General features: G+C 44.6%; 1 protein-coding gene across 1 annotated transcript in view; it reads right to left on the reverse strand.

The window, feature by feature from the left end:
- Vwa3b (von Willebrand factor A domain containing 3B) overlaps positions 1–20,078 on the reverse strand; it is a 168,776-nt gene that overhangs the window by 65,386 nt on the left and 83,312 nt on the right. The window contains 4 exon segments of the mRNA XM_050134599.1: positions 1,771–1,950; positions 7,706–7,804; positions 15,685–15,816; positions 16,836–16,974. Of these exon segments, the coding sequence (XP_049990556.1) occupies positions 1,771–1,950; positions 7,706–7,804; positions 15,685–15,816; positions 16,836–16,974 (550 nt within the window).

Below are 20,078 nucleotides of genomic sequence, written 5' to 3' on the forward strand. Positions count from 1 at the left end.
CTGCATGTGTTCTGCAGGTTTTCTAAGTGGACTCTTTGTTTCGATGGCCCTGGGAATTGAACCCAGGATATTGTCCATGCTAGGCAAGCGCTCTACCACTGACCTCTGCCTCCCCAGACCCTCTTAAGCTTTTCTTAAAGGTCTCGTTAAATTTCCCAGGCTGACTATTCTAGTTTGCTTTCTGTTGCAGTGATAAAACATTCTGACCCAAAGCAACTTGGGTCAGAAGGGTTTATTTCCTCTTATAGGTCACTGTCCTTCATTGAGGGGAGTCAGGGCAGGACTTAAGTAAGAACCTGGAGGCAGAGGCCATGGAGGAACCCTGCTTGCTGGCTTCCTCTCTCTGACTTGTTCAACCTGCTTCCTCCCTCCCTCCCTCCCTCCCTCCTTCCCTCCCTCCCTTTTCTTTCTTTCTTTCTTTCTTTCTTTCTTTCTTTCTTTCTTTTTTTTTGTTTTGTTTTTCAAGACAGTTTCTCTGTAGCTTTGGAGCCTGTCCTGGAACTAGCTCTTGTAAACCAAGCTGGTCTCGAATTTACAGAGACCCGCCTGCCTCTGCCTCCCAGAGTGCTGGGATTAAAGGTGTGCACCACCACCGCCTGGCTTCAGCCTGCTTTCTTATGTCTCCTAAGTCCACCTGTCCAGGAGTGGCACTGCCCACAGTGAGCTGGGCCCTCCCACATTCATCATTAATCAAGAAAATGTTTGCCCGTAGGCCAATCTGATGGAGGCAATCCCTTCCATCTGGGAAGAACGTTTGGTTTCCTCTTCCCAGATGACTCTGAATTATGTGGAGATGGCATAAAAACAATACAAACAAACAGAACAACCCTAGGCAGCACAGTGGTCTTGGACTAAACATAACCCAGGCAAATCTGGAACTTCTGATCCCTCTGAGAAGCTGTGATTATAGGCCTGTGTCACAAGGCCTAGCTTCTTTCTAGAACTTTTATAATTTTGTGTTTTATATTCAAGCCCATGGTCTACTTTGCATGCGCATGATCTATCTATACGTGCACGAAGACCAGCATTTAGGTTGAGGTTCCTCATTTTGCCTGTGGTTGGTCAGCTGTTCCCATTCTTTGTCAAAAAGGCGATCTTTCCTTCTGGGAACTGTTCTGAGCCTCTGTCTAAAAGCAGTCAGGAGGGCCTTGCTGGGTATTCCTGCAACAGTTCCAATGGTCTATGCAGCTGTTCCTCCACCAAAGCCATGCTGTCTGCATCAGTCCAGCTTCACACACACGCACACACACACACACACACACACACACACACACACACACACACACACTAGCTACAGTGCTTTCCCCCTTTCATTATGGGCAGATGTTTTCCTGCTGTTCTGTATGCCTGAGAATATTTGATTGTTTTCCAGACAATGTAGGTATTTTGGTTTCCCTATTATTATCTGGGGGAGTTGTTCTATAATACATGCAGTTTCATCCTTCCAAGCCTTGTCCTTCAGATTTCTACTAAGGGAGCATGGCCATTCTATGAACTCTACAAGTACCTACGGGAGGACGGGGTTTCCCATTCTCTCTGATCAACGCAACACTATTCCCAGCCTTGGGGGAACTCAGAGCACAGCTCCCTCCGATCACAAGTATCCTGAGATCCTTGGGCCACATTTGGAGAAACAATGGTGCATCTCAATGTACCAGCTGCTTAACGGTTTTGGATATGGCTGCCGTTTTCCCAAATTGGGGGCTGCCCCTGATCTCTGAGATGCAAATGAATGCACGAACCATCTTCCTCAGTGCACCAAGTTCCCACCTGAATATCCTGGGGGATGAGATCCTTGCAGCCAAAATTATAAGCGCGGAACTCTCCTCCGGTCACAGAGGCTAGCTCCTTCAAGAACTCATTCGCAACCTCATCGTTGTAATTGAAGGAGATGGCATAGATAGGAATATTCTGGAAAAGTTTGACGTGGTCCATCACCATTTCTGGTGGCTGAAATGACAAATAAGGGAAATGGGGAAGGGTAGAAGAGAAAGAAAATGGTATCACATGACACAGTCTTAGCATTTGCCATAGGCAGTCAGATTCTGAAACTGGAATTGCTTACACGGTGAGCGACCTTTTGTCTACGTGTTAGTTCACTTCCGTATGTAAACAGCCTACTAAAAATCATGGGGACCCAAAGGCCATGGTCTTGGCCCTCTGAACTCTCACTCTGTGGTAGGAAAAGGAACTTAGGAAAAACGTTTGTCTAACAGAATCACCTCAACCTGAAACATACCTACGCATGGAGGCCATGCCAGCTGGGCTGTGGTCTGGACTACAAAGAGTATTAGGATGGAGCCCCATGTACATCCTGGTCACTGGGATCCCACATAGTGAGTGCCTGGTTTCCCAGTTTGGATTCCAAACATCTCTACCAAAAGAGTAATTTCAGATTTTGCCATGTTGTGGGCAATTTGCTTGTCAGAGATAGAGAGAGAGAGAGATAAATAAGGAAGACCCCTTTGTTAGATGTCTGTCCATGCACTGGGGACTTCATTTAGGGCTTAAGTTCCCAGCTCCTCCTTAAAACCACCAGTTACTCCTTCCGAGCACCTTGTGGGGTAGCTTTGGAAAGAATGACACTCCCCCCACTACTATCCATTCCTCTTGTCATTTTAAGCTGTAAAAACACTGGGTTTCTTTCCATGATAGTAATATTGTCAGCTAAAAAAGAGCACAAAAATCATCAATAATAAGACAGTAAAATCTACCATTTACAGTTAGGAGTAGCCAAACCACCCAGCTCTGACTAATGAGACCTAGAAGTTCTCAGGGAGAGATTCCCTTTCTCAATAGAAAGACAGACAGGAGTCTAACATCCTTCTCCATTCCTGGGAAATGGACTCTCTCCCTGGAGCAGCTGTGACCACGAGGATGGAGCACATATTCGAAGATGGAGTGTGAAAACAAGAGAACGCCTGCTCTCTGAGACACACGTGCGGGTCACTGTAGAACTAAGCCGGCTACAGCTGGATTTCTCACCCCTGCAAAGGAAGCTCTCAACCCACCACCATTTGCCTGTGATACAGCCTTTCCCAAGTTTTCCCTCCAAGTAACACATAGCCAGCACCTCCATTTCATGGTGGAGAAACTGAGGCTCTGTACGGTCAGGTTTCCCTATGTCACCAAGTTCTCGGGTGGTCAAACCGGAGAACAGGAGCGCTGGCAGAGGACTTACTCCCCTGGAGGATGACAGAGATCGCCTCTTGACCACCATCAACTAGCAGTACCACTGCTTACCTCCCAGGAAAGAGTTCCCCTGCCATTTTCTCCCCATTACAGCCCAACTAGCGCCTTCAGAGACTGTCCCCAGCCGTCCCAGGACACTGCCTTCTGTTCTCGGTGTTACAAATTCCTCTCTGATCATCCAGACAGCTCACTGGCTCCTTCAGCCAGTTCCATTTTCTACCTGTGGTTCTTGCCCTTCACCCTTTAACCTTGCCTCATCCTTTTCCCATGAAGCCCTGGGGGAAAGGGTGCTGAACAAGAGGGGACTGTACTCAGAGCTAGCCAGCCTTCCCTGAGGAGGCGTCTGTTTAAATGGTCCCCAGAGACTGAGCTTCTGTAAGCCTTCACTCACAAACATCCTCAGTCTATTTAGCTCTAGCCTTGAGCCCACGCTTACTCCTAATTCCCTCTGACCGTCAGCTGGCTTACTAGCCAAACATCCATTCAATGTAACCAACAAGCCGCAGCCCCTGTTTCTCTTGCCAACTACAGGGCCTGAGAGAAGCGCGCCACCCTGCCTGCTCCTGGCTCAGCTCCCCTTTCTGAGGGCTTCCTAGATGTTAGCAGGCTTCCCCTGGCATCCTTCTACAACCTTCTGAGGTAGGGATGCGGGTTTACCTTCTTACTAGGAACACCCAGCCTCTGCTCCTTGACTCTACACACCAGACAAGAGACAGGACCTCCTCATTTGGGTCATCAAATAAATGGCGTCAGCAAGGCACCGCTCTTATACTGACTTACAGCTGATACACCTGAGAGGGGAAGGAAAACAACAGCGTTATAGCTCCAGCTGCATGCTGGGAACCATAGCAGGCGCCTCCACCTCGTTAGCGACATGACATCATGCATTTGTTTGCCCATTGCCCCTCCTTCCACTAAAAGCTTCATCGAAGGTCAGCCCCTTCTCCATCTTGCTCACTCTTGTAGCTTCAGGCTGAGAAGAGAAGCCCTGGTACTCAGTCAATATTTATGGAGTTCATTTATGGAAATACCGTATCGTTTGTTTTCTCAGGACCACCCCGCGAGGAAGGACTAGGCTTACACTACAGATGAGGAAATGCCAGCTGAAGGACTCTTGTCTAAGGGATGCTCTGATGGACAGTGTTGGGTCAGTTCCTAACCCAGGTTTCCACCTCTAAGATATTCTATCCAGTTAAAGAGCACATTAGAGCAAGATAGCCCACCACCTGCACCCAGCTCCAGACCCCACAATGCTAAACCCGCACAGTGTTCCAGCGCCCCCCTGTGGCACTAGAGAACTAGGGAGAGGGATGGCGTGCCCTAGACTGGAAAGCAAACTCCACGCAATGCAACAGCCATTCCTGTCTTCTGCCTGCTCGAGACTGCCTCAGCTGGTTTACACCCTCAGAACACGGCAGAGGAAGACTCTGAAGGTCAGCATCAAGCTCTTCCCACAGCAGCCTGGCTTGCTCTGATTCTTCACAGAGACTTCCTGACAGGGTCCTCTGGGCTGTGGAGTGGAGGAGCCACAACATCTCACACACCTGTGGAAGCCTGAGGAAGCTTTTCTCATCTCAGGGACTTAGGTTCTTCACAGAGGCCTCCAGCTCTCTCCAGTCCCTCAGAGAAGGCTGAGCAAGGTGCACAGCTAACTCTCCATCATCAACTCAGGGCAGCGGCAGGAAAGTGGGACCCTGGGTTTCCTTGCTACCTTAAGGTCTACCTGGGCAGGCTCCTTGCCTGTGACTTCCCCATCCTTAGACTCCATAAGGCCTGTGCTAGGCTTTATCCATTATTCTCATCTTAGAAGGATGCAAAAGTATTCGTCACGTCCACTTGGAAAGACTTTGACTTTGAAGGAGTCCTAAAATAACCACAGCCAGAACTGGACTAGACTTTGCCCACGCCCACCAGAGTACAGTTGTGTAATGGGACTCTTTTTACCTTAATGAAGACTGACATTTCTAGAATTCTTGGAACATGATGAATTTTAGAGTGTGTCACCTTCTATTGCTGGCCTGACTGTGAAATGAACAGTAAGCGGATGCCGGTGGATCTAGATTGTCCACATGGTCATCCAATAAGGAAACACTGCTGAGCATTCTGAATCGCACTGGCCCTACACAGTGAGCTTCCTCAAAGGTGGTGAGAACTGGCAAATGAGAATGAACCTACCCCATTCCCACCCCCAAGCCTCCCCCGCCATCCCGCCCCACCTAAACTCATCGGAAGAATGTCCTGACAGAGCCTGGGGCTCTTGGGCCAGTGTTAGCTTAAACTTGTTATCATTACTGAAACCATGGAGGCTTGGTGGGACTCCTTAATATATTTTACACAGAACACACATATCTGATATCCATTTGCTTTTCTGACAGAATCTTCAGAAGAGACTCGCGTGTGAAAAGGTAAACACGAACACCAAACACTTTGACGCACTTACAGGGTTAGGTCTTGGGTAATCGTCATTCTTGGGACTCTGACTGTCACCTTCGTGTTCAAATGAACCACAATCTCTCTCAGAAAAGCTACTCGTCTTTAGAAAGCTACGTGAATGTATTTGGATATACTGATGTGAGATTTCAGGACCCCCTGGAATGCTATGCTGTGAGAAACCCTGAGCTATTGAACCATCCTCGTATTTCTTGGGGTTTCTGGGCATCCATGCAGCCCAAGCACACAAACAATATGCTCACTAGAACCCCAACCCTGTCTGTTCTTAATTGAAACTTTGCTTGCGGTAGTAATATCACAATGAGCCAGAAAGCAGTTAACCCCTTTCTAACTTCCTCTGCCTTCTCCTCTCACCCACTGCCTGCTACCAAGCTAGGCACCAAGTCCCACTGACTCTAAAGGAAGTCCCTTCCTCCCCAGTTCTCCTGCTGCCAGCGGACACTGCAGACAGGCCCTTGTTGAGGTCCCAGCAGAAGCTCTGGCATAGCTGGCATGTCCCTGGCATTATCAGGGCATCATGCTTCCAAACAAGGGAGGGGTGATAAGTTCTGTTCCTTGAAAGGTCCCCACTGTGGTGACCTTCTAACCCACACAACATCCCCACAACAAACAGTGCACACTTCTGTCATGCCCTGATTGTTTCTCTAAGCATGACCCTCATGCCCACCCTTCTATACTTCCCACCTAGGACAATTCGGCTTCCTCTGTTCATAAAGTTCTTTCTCTTCTTTCCAGACACAGCACGAATGCCCCCCTCTACTTAGAGGACCCTCCCTGGTTTTCTGCCCATCTTGTATAGCTAAATCCATCCCTCTGTGCTGCTAGACATAGACCAGACCATCTCAGCCCCTGGATTGTATCAAAATAGACGGTATACATCTAGCACATTCCCTAAAGGTAAACTTCCCTAAGGCGAGGATCAGTCAAACCTTGGCACCACCCAGGACACACATGAGAGTGACAGACTGCTTCTGAATAGAAACCGCAATGAAGTTGACAGGGAAAGCCTTCCAAATTCAATTTCCCTGAAATCACTTTTCTGCCATGAATCTAATGCAGTAGTAAAATCCGGGGGCTTTAGTATTTAATCCCTGAGTCATTTGACACGGTACTTTAGAACAGGCAGTCTGCACATATAAACATCTTCCGAGGCAGGATACATGTTGATACTAATTCACCTTAGCAGTCAATTTACATTGTGCCGGCCTGGAAAATCCTCGTATTTACTTAACGCCGGGAGTCCTCGTCTTTCATTCACAAAGCTCGAAAGAAACAGAACAGGCTCTTCTAAAACGTCTCAAATATTTTCCAGGCAGGCTAAACAAAGCCAAGAATGTCTCAGTTGAAAGGCCTGCTTTTGTTTAAGTGAGGGTGAAGCTAAAATTAGGGAGAGAACCAAGGGCGCGGCCGGGTGACATGTTTAGATTGAGTCCTCAAAGGAAAGAAATGGAAGGCAGTCTCGGCGGTCCTCCTTTGTCATAAACATAAGCCAGGGTGCCGTGGAATGCAGGGGCTCCTTCCCTGGTGTGGCCTCCAGGCCTGTGAATATGGGTCACACTGAACATAAAATATCACCACCGTCACAATGCCCATAAATGTTCCTCAGTTGTAGAAGACACGGTTGCCCCTTGGTGTCTTGTCTTACCTCAATTCTGCCTCCCTATGCCAGGGACATACCTCTCGATATCTCTTGTTGGGGTGATGCTCGGGGCTCTGGATATTGAACCTATAGCCTCTTGAATGCTTAGGCAAAAACTCAACACTGAGCTATATACCCTTAACCCTCTTTAAAATTTTTTCAGAACAAAATTTTGAGACGGGGGGGGGGTGGGGGTTCTTGCTAAGTTGCTTATGCTGGTCTTGAACTCGTTCTATAACCAAGCAACTGTAGAACTTGTCATTCTCCTGCCTCGGCCTCCTATGTAAGTAGGATGGCAGGTTTGAGTCACCAAGATCAGCTTCCCTGCCTCGTGATGTCCCCTGAAAAGGTCTCGTTCCCCCTCTCGGCATTCCCTTCCCACAACATTCTTCAACTGGTATTCATTAGTCTTTTAGTGAGTACCTGATCAGGTCTCCCATCCGTCAAAAGGTAGATGGTTTCTGTTTCTTTGTCGGCAAAAGCAATTTTCAGGGCGTTCAGGGTATTTGTGGAACTTCCAGCCTATGGGGGAAGAAAAGAGGCAGTCAAAACAGTTTGCACAAACAAGTGAAGTGTATTCTCTGCTCAGTGGGGGGGCGGGGGGCAAAAAGACATCTGAAATAAGAGACAAAATTTCATTGAGAAAATGACTTAAGACCAGGGATTTCAAGAAACCAAATTCCCAGGTGTGCCATCAGAGTCTCTAGCCAGGTAGTTCAAGATCTGCTCTGAGCCAAGGCTGTGGGTTTCCTGTCTTGACAACTGGGGTCTTAATGCAATTTTCATCTGTGTTTTTGTGTGAGATACTCACTCACTTGAGGCTGGCTTTGCTGTCAGCAGAGCTGGATCAAGCCGCCTGAATGCATCCCGGTTGGGATCATGTTCGTTTCAACTCGGGATTTATTTGTGCCACCCAGAATTCGGCAAACTCGAGTGTGGTCTTATTGCTGGCCTAATGATGAACACACAAATGTTTCTAGCATAAATCCAACCTACACAGGTTAGGGTGGAACACTGACCTTAAATTGCATGACATATTATTGGATCTTATGTGAATGCACGGGGTCCTGATGCTCTGTTTTGTGTATGATGAAAATAAACAGACATAGCAGGCAGCCTGGATCTATGGGTTCCATACCTCTGGGAGTCAATCAAGCATGTTAAAAATATTTAGGAAGAAAATTACACAGACACTGAATATCGAAAAAATTCATTATTCCCCAAGTAATATATTATTGTAAGCATTCACTATAATATTTTACATATATACTATATACAGCACTGTATTATGTTACAAACATGTAACTTGAAGGTGATTGAAAGAGATATAAAAGGATATGCATATTCATATGCAAACATGCTCCATTTTATATAAGCAACATCTGTCAATTGGGGTATTATTCGTGGGGAGGGAGGGTGATCCTAGGGCCACTTCCCCATGGCTACTGAGGGCTAACTGTATCAATTAAAATCATAACTAATCAAAGAGAATAGATTACAATTTATTTTCTCTCTTACATTTAACATCAATCATAACACCATAATTGTTTGTACAAAAAAAGAAAAGAAGATAAACATTGCACGTCAAGGGGAAATAATGATAGGTTTTTAACAATGTCACCAAACACCTCAAACAGTTATAAATTAGAAAATCTCATGACTCAGTTTAGCATGGGAAGAAATCAAATAAATTAGATTCGCCGGAGTGCACTTGAGTCAACACACAAAAAATGAGCCTTACCAAGAAATAATCTTTGTACGTAAGACACACGGGACCTCAAGATTTCCAAAGCCTACTTAAGCCATCCCCCGCATCTCAGACCCAGGGTATCAGTTCAGCCAGAGTTGTAAGCTAGAAAAACAATCGTGATTGATCCAAGCAAGAAGAATTTATGCAAAGGGCATCTGGATAGCCTGCAGTCTTAGCATCTGGCAGGAAAACCTAGCTTGGGACCTCACACCATGGAGCGGGGGCCCCAGTCCTGCTGCAAGCCTGCTCGGCAGGAGCCCCGCTGCCACACCACCAGCACACCAGATGCTGTGGTTAGCCACACCAAACAGGGAACTGTCGCCACGAGGTGGACCAGCAGCCCACTGCCTCTGCCACCCAAGAAGCTTTGCCAGTCTGAACATGCCACCACTGTCATGGTTGGTAGACCAGCCATCTGAAGTCACTGACTCTCAACTCAAACTCAGGGAGGATACTCTGAGGTTGTGTGCCTGCGCCTTCGTACTTCCTCCCGAGTTGAATGGAGGCCAGAGTTTCCGCTTCCATATGGTGAGCAGGTTCTACTGCCCTTACTGGAATCAGGATGAGAAGATGGAGACGGTGGGCCAAAGGAATGGACGTATCCAGCCCATACTCAAATCTTGTCAAGCTTCGCAGTGGGCCTTGAATGCCCTTTCTGCTAGGACCTGCTTAAACCCAGACACAGGTGGGGGTGCAATGACTCCTCCCACGCAGTTTCTCCCCCCTGGGCCTCTTCCAGCAGCTTTCACTAACTTTCCACGGGTAATAATAAGCCCCAATACTCCTGCCATGCATCATGCTGGGATTCAAATGCAACTGACTGGACCAGGCCAACGCTGTCTGGAGAGGGCTTCCTGGGCAATGCTAAGAGCCTGGATACACATCCCAGCGCTGTGCTAACATTGCTCTAGTGATGCCCAGCACAGGCTGCGTTACTCTAGCTGAGTGCATAGCTAAAGATGCCTCCAGGTGGAGCTGGCATGGAAGGCTAATAAAAGATGGATGGATGAGCAGGCAAACAGAGACAACGATGGGAAGCCTCGCTTCCTGTTTTGTTCAGGATAGAACAAGTAACTATCACTATAGCGTCCACATGAGGCAAACTTGGGAAAGTCACAGCAGTGCTGAGATAATAGAAAAATCTGCTGAGTATATCCTGGGCTAGGCACCTACAGCTCCTACATTTTTACCCTGCAGTCGGACTTAGCAGTTTCTATTCTCGCGTCCCCAGAAGGTCACCCACCAGAAACAGGTAACCCAGGGATTTGCCTTGCACCCCTGTGACAGCACCAAGTGGGTACTGAATGGGGGGGGGGTCCCAGCAGCATGAGGGGGCTCTGAAAACTAAATTATCACTGTAGCAAAAAGCCCACAAATGTAAACCAGATTGAACAGGCTAAACCTAAATACAGTGTCTGCTGGCTAAATGAGAAGACTTCAATGGGATTAGCGCCTCCTGATATAATAATAAAACTTTCCCCAAATGCAATAAAGAAAAAATCACTCATCATACAAAGAGGTATAATGTCTGAGGAGAGTGGTCCAACTGATGCCCTCAGAGATCTCTGAGACAATAAAGCAGATAGAACATTAATACTGTAAGAGTTCCAGAAAAAGAGAGAGGGGAGAGTGAGGAATTTAAAAATATTTTTTAAAAAAGAATGCTTTTAAAAAAAATCTCCAAGGGGCTCGAGAGATGGCTTGGGCTTATAAGTGTGTACTGTTCTTGCAGATGACTCAAATTTATTTCCCAGCACCCACACTGGGTGGCTCACAAACAGTTTGAGAAGCTTTCGTGCCAATGCCAATAATGATTGGATACAGAGGAGTCATCTCTGTTACACTTTTAGTATGTGTGGAGCATACAGGGTGTAAACTGACATCAGGCTTGCTCCCTTGAAGTCAGAGTACATCAGATCAGGAGCTATGTGACAGCCCCAGGAGCTGTGATGCCTCTGACCACGTGGGTATCACATTTACATGCATATTTCCACTTCATAATACATACATACGTAAACATAATTTAAAATAATGAAAATTTAAAAATCCTCAAGTTTGCAGAAATTATAAAAACTGCAACTCAAGAAGCTGAGAAAAACCCCAATTAGGTTTTAAAAATCTGTGGAAATCATAGCTAGATACATTGTATGCAAATTTCTGAAAAATAAAGAAAGAAAATGAACTCCCTAAGAACAGCCAAAGAGAAATAGCATATTATAGTATCCATTAAGAATTCCAATTTGGGTGGCAGCCACTTCTCATCTGAAACCACAGAGACAAAGGGAAGCGACCCAACTTACTTCAGGTGTTGAAAGGAATGAATCTCCCGTCATAACTCACATCTGGTGGAGACATCTACTCAGGGCCGATAGAGAACTGTGAGATTCTGTGGCTGGGAGTCTCATCTTTAAAGGGCGGCTAATGGAAGCTTACGACTCAAAAGAAACGGTAACAGAAACTCAAACCCTGAACATGGAAGTCATCAGAGAAGACCATCCTTAACTCCCCAAAGTTCCCAAGTCATGTGTTACAGTTTAAGAAGCTTTCATGCCAATAATGATTGGATACAGAGGAGGCATCTCCGTTACACTTTTAGTATGTATGAAGCATACAGGGTGTAAATTGACATCAGGCTTGCTCCCTTGAAGTCAGAGCACATCAGATCAGGAACTGTGATAAATGACAACTTTGCGTATGGAAAGCCACTAGAACAAGCATGCAGACAACCACACGAAGTGCTACAGTAAAAAGTGAAATGGAGAGTTACAATGGAACACTAAAAGTGCCCAAAGGACCCACAAGAAGGCAAGAGAAACAATGAAACCAAGGATTCCACAATAAGCGAATAACCAAATGGTAGACATTAGCCTAGATATGAATAGTACATACACACCGTCTTTCTACTCCATTACTCAACAGGGATCGGAGAACTTACAAAATCTTGAGCAGAACCCTTAACATCTACAGAAAAAAAAAAGCCACTTCAAATACAGCAACATGGATAAGCCGGAGATCAAAGGATGAAAGTGATACATTGTCATAACAGTCTTTTAAACAGGAATGGCAATGTTAATGCACACTTTAGGTTTGAGGGGTGGGGTTGCTGCCTTTTGTTTGGAGCTTTATTTTTGCTTTTGAGACTAGGTCTTGTTAGGTAGATAAGAAGGCTTCCAATTCATTATCCTCCTGCCTCCACCTCCTAAGTGCTGGGGTATGCATGTCCTGCAAAGCCTGACTCACTCTATGCTTTAGAGCAGTGAAAATTACTAGGGACCAAAGAGCACATTAAATAATGACCGAAGAAGGCTCAGTCTACAAAGACACCAACTCTAAATACAGAAGCGCCAAACAATAGAGTTTCAAAACACACAAAGCAAAATTTGATGAATTTGAAAAAGAAAAAAATAGGAAAATGACCAATGATGGTTATTTTCTTTAATAGCCAGAACCGTGGGAGCTATTTTCCATAAATTTAAGTGTTTTGTCAATTTTTCCATAATTTCTAGTAAATTTTCCATTTTAATAAAACATTTTACAAATTTAAAAATAATTGAAATCATGCCAAGTTTGTCTTTAGTCATCATGGAATCAAAATTAATAACAGAAAGACAACTTGAAAATTACCACATACTTGGAAATCAAATAATAGGTTTTAAATAATTCATGGTTCAAAAAAAGAAAACACAAAAAAATTAAAACTAACTAGAAATTATGGAAAATTAAGTAAAACACTTAAATCTATAGAATGTAGTTACCACCATACTGGTAGGGAAATCTGTGCCCATAGTAGTTTACACTGGAACAATGGAAACACCTCCAAAAGCAAGCTGTATTGTTGACTAAAGAACCTCCACAAGAAAAGCAATGCCCACTCAGAGCAAGCAGAAATAAAGAAAGGATACAGGAGCAGAATCAGAGAGATTCAACAGTCCAGAGATACAGAAAACTAACAACAACAGGGTGGCTGTTTTTAAAACTGGGGACAGTGATACCTGCTATAATCTTGGCTCTTGGGAAGCTAATGGGAAGCTGGATTTGGGCCAACCTGGGCTACACAACAAGAGACTGACTCAGAAGAAGTCAGGAATGGTGGCATGCACCTGTATTTCCAGCTAAAGAGACTGAGACAGGAAGACCGCAAGTTCAAGGCCAGCCTAGGCAACTTAGCAACCCTAACCCCAAACCGAAGATTCCAAAGGGCGAAGGATGGAGTTCACTGAGAACACTTGCCTGGCATGTTCCGATGTTCTGATTCAATTCCCAGTGTCACAAAACAACAACAACAAAAAAAAAATCAAAAATTTGAAAAATGTTCTAGAAAATATCAATCAGTGTTCTTCAAAAGTGTCAAGATCATTCATGTCCAAGGAAGAATAAGAAGCTTTCTCCTACTGGGGGAGACTAGGGAGATACTGCAGTTGGAAATGTTTAAGTGGAAAATCTGATGGGCTCTGACTAAGCTGAACTACTGTTCTGTTAATAGTACCAGTGTGAGCAGAGCAGAACCCACAGATGCTCTCACCCAAAAGAGAATGAATGTGTAAAACCTCGGTGGACAGTGAGCGCTCTGTTAACAACTGACCTCCTATTCCTGATAGTTTGTAAAAAGAAGAGAACATTGGTAATACTGGAAACTTAACAAGTTGAGTATGGCCTTGACACTCTACCCAGGATAAGGCGGCCAATTACTTAAAAAATATTATCTTTTTATTCAACGTACTGCCTTCTTTTTCCATCTTAAAAACAACCCCTAAAGAAATTGGGATGCTCCAGTGTCTGCCTGGGCCTGCTTTGATCAGTCTAGATTCAGGGAGTTCAGTAATGTCTGGTGTGGCTGCTGGGCAAATCTAGGACTCTATACTCAAGCAGTAAGCTATTTTAAGCAACTTTTTAACAGCCCTGTTTCAGATATATAACTGTCTCTCAAATATCTGGAATGCCATATGGTTCTGGAGTATATTCAAGATTAAGAGAAGCTCAAGGCAAGAGAAAATTCTAAAAGAAGAAAGTCCTTCCCGATAGCCCATGTAACAAGAAATAACAGATTTCCAGTGTCCAGGAAAAACGCAGACCTGAGAAATGACTTCACTGTCTCCCTGGGTCCTCCTCCTCTCTTCTTGCTCTCAGCTTTAGCTGCTCAGACTATACTGTCCCCAGGAGTTCATTGCTTCTGAACAAAGTTCAGTAGGAACAGCTGCGTGGCCCCTCAGAGCCTTTGAAATGCTGATGGACCGTCAGATGGGACAGATCTGAAGGCCTGAGCACCCAAAATATTATCTGCTGAAATCTGTTTTCATCAAGAGACTGCAACCTGAGCCCAGGACAGATTTGGAAAGAGAACCACCTCGCCTTGTCCAAGGGTTATACACCCACAAATCCAACCAACTGTGGAATGAGCACACACACACACACACACACACACACACACACACACACACACGTAGTACGATTAATAAAAACCCAGAGACAGAAACTGGGGTTCAACCTAAAGGTCAGAAAAGCAAAACAGCCAGCCATAGGCTCTTACCTCTACCTCAGTCCAAAATGGCAATTCTGCCTCTAGGAATCAGAATGAGACTGAGTGAGAGCTGTCTCCTCCCATTTTATATTCCTCTCCAGTATTGGAATTAAAGGCGTGCACCACTACTGCCCAGTTTCTATGGCAAATCAGTGCCATTACTGGGATTAAAGGTGTGTGTCACCACTGCCTGGTCTGTAAGGCTAATCAGTGCGGCTGTTTTACTATCTGAACTTCAGGCGAGCTTTTATTATTAAATGAAATATCACTATACACCCACATACTCATTCGCACAGGCTTGTGCACTTTTAATTGATTGTATCTGGGCTTGGGGAGATGGCTCAATGGGTAAACCCTTTGCTATGCAAATGGTGAGCATCTGAGTTTGAATGCCCAGAACTCATGTAAAAGCTGGGTGCAATTGTGTGCATCTGTAATCCCAGCACTCCTATGGTAAAATCAAAGGCAGAGAATTCCCAGAATCCCATGGGATAACTACCCTGGTAGACGGAAGCAGCAAATAACAAAGAGGCCTTGTCTAAAACAAGGCAGAAGGGGTGGGTCAATGCACAAGGCTGTTCTCTGGCCTCCACAAGCTCATGTATGTCTGCATTCATATGCACAAATCTGCAGATACACATATATAACATACACACTATGTGTAAATATGCATACATAAAAGATTATCTGTTTGGATCTATACAGGCTTTTCCCCCATCTTTATTATTTAAATGATACAGCATAATACCCGTCACTTGCACTGGGAGCTGTGAGTTTGTGTGGAGAAAATTTTTGGCACATGGGGCGGGGGGGGGGGGTTGTGTGGGCTCTCTGCGAATCTCACAGCATTTTATATTAGGGATTTGAGCATCTGTGGCTCTCATAGGATGCGGGGGAGGTCCTGGAACCAAGCTCCCATGGATACCAAGGGATGATGACTATAAATAGATGTTTATGTAGATGTTAAGATCTGACTAATGAGATTGGATGCATGTGACCTTTGCAGCCAAATAACTGCCCATGTATAGACACTGCCTTTCTCGGAGCTCAGTCCATTCCTCAACAACTCCTAGCCGATGAGTGAACTCACCACCACGAGACACTCTCAGGCATCTCCCAGCCTAGACATTTTACCTTGATGTTTCTAACCCACGACTCGGCCTGTTCCAAATGATCGTCATTGATTTCAGCAAGTTTTTCCCGCCAAGCAGTTGCCTCACCATCAAACGCCACAAAATTGAATTTACGCTTGTATCTCAACTGTTCCTGGAAGAAACAATTATTATTTAGCCATGAAGCCAACTCAAATGTAAGCAAAGCCGAAGTGAATCTCCAGGATATCCATTTTTAGCTCTAGAGGCTAGCTGAGAAGTATGTGCAATTGAAAAAACAGTTTCTGCTGCAAAAGGCACTTGAGGCAAATTTATAGAGTTTGGATGTTTGGCCGCTATAGATGTTATATATGAATTACTGCTAGTATTATATTCCACCTACATATATGTAGGTAATATTGTACTGTAACATTAAATACTGACTATAATACTGACACGAATGTAATGCTGATAAGCATGCTAAATGCATAAAGAAAGAATATTCAAAACGTCATCATTTCAGTCACTGCCTCTTGGGAAAGGCTCTTATTTGGTATGGACATATTCGCTTGTCTCTCATCAGTTTACACCGTGTCACCGTCCCCCACCCCAGAAGCTGGCTATATTTTGTATTTCTTAAACACTCTACACTCTCAGCACAACAGACTCATGACAATATTGTGAGACCTAGTTACTATGGAAACTGGATTCAGAAAGCAACCTGCTTCCAAGAAAATGATTCAGGGGCGGCCCAGGAGAGTGGGACAGAAACCGGGTGCCCCCATCATAGGCCTCCCCTCTTCCCATCTGCAACTTTGGGGCCGTGCACACAGCTTCCCTAATAGACATAGGAAAGTAAGTTAAAAATTCAAGATAATAAAAATCTGGGAAACAACAGAGGTTTCTGTGTATCATAGGTTAGAGACAACTCCAGGCGGGAAAGTATAGACACACACCTAAGTGACTCAGGGGTGATGGCGACATAAAGGACCCAATCAGACAGGTCTGATTGCCAGGGAGCACTGAGAGAATTCTAGAACAGCAGAGGGGGCACTTTTCTGGACTGGCTTTCTCAGGAACCCTGCAGTGCAGTGTGGCCCTGCCCACTGTCCAGAGCCACTCCGGACAAGGACTACCGAAAGCGTGTTTATGAGACAGCAGCCCAAGCACAAGCCCGTGACACTCCCACCTCACCAGTATGAGCCGGATGATCTTATCCTTCACCAGGTCCAGTTTGCTCTTCATTGAGTGAGATGTATCAATGAGGATGTAGACGCAGTCTCCACACACTTTCCCAAAGAGGGCTCGACTCCCATCTTGCAGCCACTTAATCCTAGACAGGAAAGAGTATCAAAGTAAACAGAGTACATAGACATGATCGCCTTCATCGGAACACGGGGCTACAGAACCAGAACTCTGCCACGCTGTTTATACCTGATCTTTGATGAACGAATTCTTGACTTTCAGGTTTTAGTTTTTGTTGTTGTTTGTTTTTCTGTACAAAATAACCCTACATTTGAGGCTGGAGAAACAGCTCAACACTTAAGATCACTTGCAGCCCTTGCAGAGGATTCAAATTCAGATCCCAGCATCCACATTAGGCAGCTCGCAATTACCCAGAACTCCAGCTCAGGGGGACCCAATACTCTCTTCTAGCTTCTGAAGGCACTCTCATGTGCACACATGCAAACACCACACACACACACACACACACACACACACAAAATAAAATAAAAGGAAATCTTTTTAAAAAGAAAATTTTGCATTTCAACTGCACTCTTATCAGGGCCCTCCCCTTCCCATCACCAGTTCAAGCAGAACAAAACAAAGAAAATCAATATGACAGAAAAATAGATGCAAAGAAAGCCACGAGCAAATAGCTTCCAGATGTCTACTGTGTGGAGGCTCTCAGCTGTGACTCAAGAGATCCTGAAATCAGCTCGCTCCTGAAGCCTGTGGGGTCTGTGGACAGGACTGAGCGACTCAGGGCCCTGAACCAACTAAGTACCAGGGGGTTGCATGCACAGGGCAATACTAGAGAGTTCATCACAGGATGCACTGAAGCTCATGGCTTCAGAAAAAGCCTTGCAGTGAGGGCTTGGGAAAGAGGATAGAGAAAATGTCTTATGGAATGGAGTTCAGCAAGTCTTAGGCAAGTGGGATTTGTAGGGCAAAATGCCAACCTTCATTTACTGTAGAGAAAGGTAGGGAGACGGGGAGGGATACGGAGCAGGTGGTGGGAGAGTCACACTCCAGATATCTGTGGTGCACTAGCGGTCTGGGTGAAGTGATGATCAGGGGTGTGTGTGAAGAAATTACAGAAGTCAAGGAGAAAAACCATCCAAGAGCGCTCACTGGAGCGTACACACCTGAGAACAGCAGCTCCTTTCCCCAGCAGTCAGGGCAGAGTGTCAAGTGGAATTCTCACTATGCTGCTACCTCGCTAGAAAAGCCAAGTCAGCCCTAGGATAAAGACTACTGTGGGCTTAATTAAACCTGTGTAACTTAAAATACGGATTAGACTCAAATTGTCTCTAAGCCATTTAACATACTCACAAAATATATATAAAATTGTAATCAAGTCTATCATTCAACAGTGTAAAAATTAAAAATGCCTGGAAATCCAGAAGAAAGGAGAAAATGGCTCCCAGGCATACCAAGAAGCAGGAAAATATCCACGATTAGTGAAAATCTGATCAACAGAGCCCAAGCAACCCAGACACTAAAATTAGCTGAAAAGAATAGAGGGCTATGCAGTCACTACAAATGTATTTCACGTGCCCAGGAACAGAACCAGAAGAGAAATAGAAGATGTAAAAAAAGGTCATCAACATTGCAGAAGAGGAAGTGGAATGTCAGAGACATTAATGGAGAAGAGTGCTGAGAAACGCTGAGTCCCAGACAAGATGCAGTGCCGTTCTCCTGAGCTCAAAGCAGCTGTGGTCACCTTTACAGGAGCTGCATAAAGCCAAGTCAGTTAGAAGAATCCAAACAAGGGTGGGGCGGTGCTCCTGAGGCTCCAGGAGAGTACTTGCTGGGGAACTATCGGCAGTTTATTGCTGCTGGGGTGGGGACTTGCTCTTTTTGAGCGTGTTCTCCTGACAGGTTTCCTACGCTCCAGTGGATGGCCCCATGCCCGTTCACATAGGGACAGCACTAACTGGTCTTAGTAGTTACAAAGAAGGAGAAGAAGGCGAAGCGAAAAGAAGAGAAAGAAGTCAGTGATGAGGACAGTGGCATAAAGCATTGCCATGTTAGGGGTTACAGGTGGAACTAGAGGAGGAAATTTCTATTTCTTTACATATATGTAATGGAATTCTCAAGTATAAATACAAATTATAAATAATAAAATGTAAAAGACCCTAAGTGGGACACCTAGAAGGACACATCTGAACTGGAAAGTAAATTATATAGCATTCATAATAAGCGAGACAGCAGAGAAAAAGATCAGAGAATTTCTTATAGCATAGTAGTGAGAAACAATTCAAAGTGGAACAGAAAACTAGCAAGAAAAAGTCCTGTAACAACAAGAAGTGTGTCTGTAATTAGGCTCTGCAACAGACAGGAAAGGGAGAAAAAGAAAAAAGAGAGTCAAAATAATGTTCTATTTTGATGAAAACAGTCTGCCCACAGATTCAAGAAGATCAAAGAACCTATCAGAAGAGAAGAGAAGAAACCATAGCAAAGCACATCACAAATTTGATGAAACCCAGTGATTAAAAGCAGCAAGGGGCAAAAAAAATAATAATAATCACAGTGCAGAGGAACAAGTCTAAGAATAAAGGTCTTCTTATCACAAACCATGCAGACCAGAATACACTAAAGATTTTAAAAAGAAACAACTGATAAAAAATTCTAACTAGAATTCTATGCTTAGCAAAAAGATCTTTAAAAGGGGGATGGGTGAATTAAAGAGGTTTTCACTCTCACAGCGCTAACACAATCCATCACTAACAGACTCGAACCACAACAGATACTAAGGAGGCTTTTCAGATAGAAACGAAGGAATGCCCAGTGGAAGTCTGGATTTACATAAAGGAGTGAAGAGCAATAGAAATGAACAAATACAACATGTATTTATTCTAAGTGTTAGTCATTAGAATAGGACATTAGACTATAGAGAAAACAAAAAAATAATAAGATCCCAGATTTAAATCTAAGCGAGTTAAATGTGAATCATCATGTCATTACCATCACACATCTGTCTCCAAGAAGCCCAGTTAATGATGAGTCAGGTAGGCACAGAGAAAAGGAAAAAGATGAACCCTGGAGACAATGATGATTGCTAAGCTGGAGTCATTAACTACTCAGATATCAGAGTAAGTACATTTCCTAGTAAGGAATTTTAGCAGCGTTGAAGAGGGCATTTCATATTATAAAGGAGCTGATCCACCAAGCAGATATAACATTCTGCAACATACATGCACCAACTAACAG

Source organism: Alexandromys fortis, unplaced genomic scaffold, assembly GCF_014885135.2.
Source record: "Alexandromys fortis isolate MF-2015 unplaced genomic scaffold, M_Fortis_MF-2015_v1.1 scaffold_20, whole genome shotgun sequence".
Classification (NCBI taxonomy): Eukaryota; Metazoa; Chordata; class Mammalia; order Rodentia; family Cricetidae; genus Alexandromys; species Alexandromys fortis.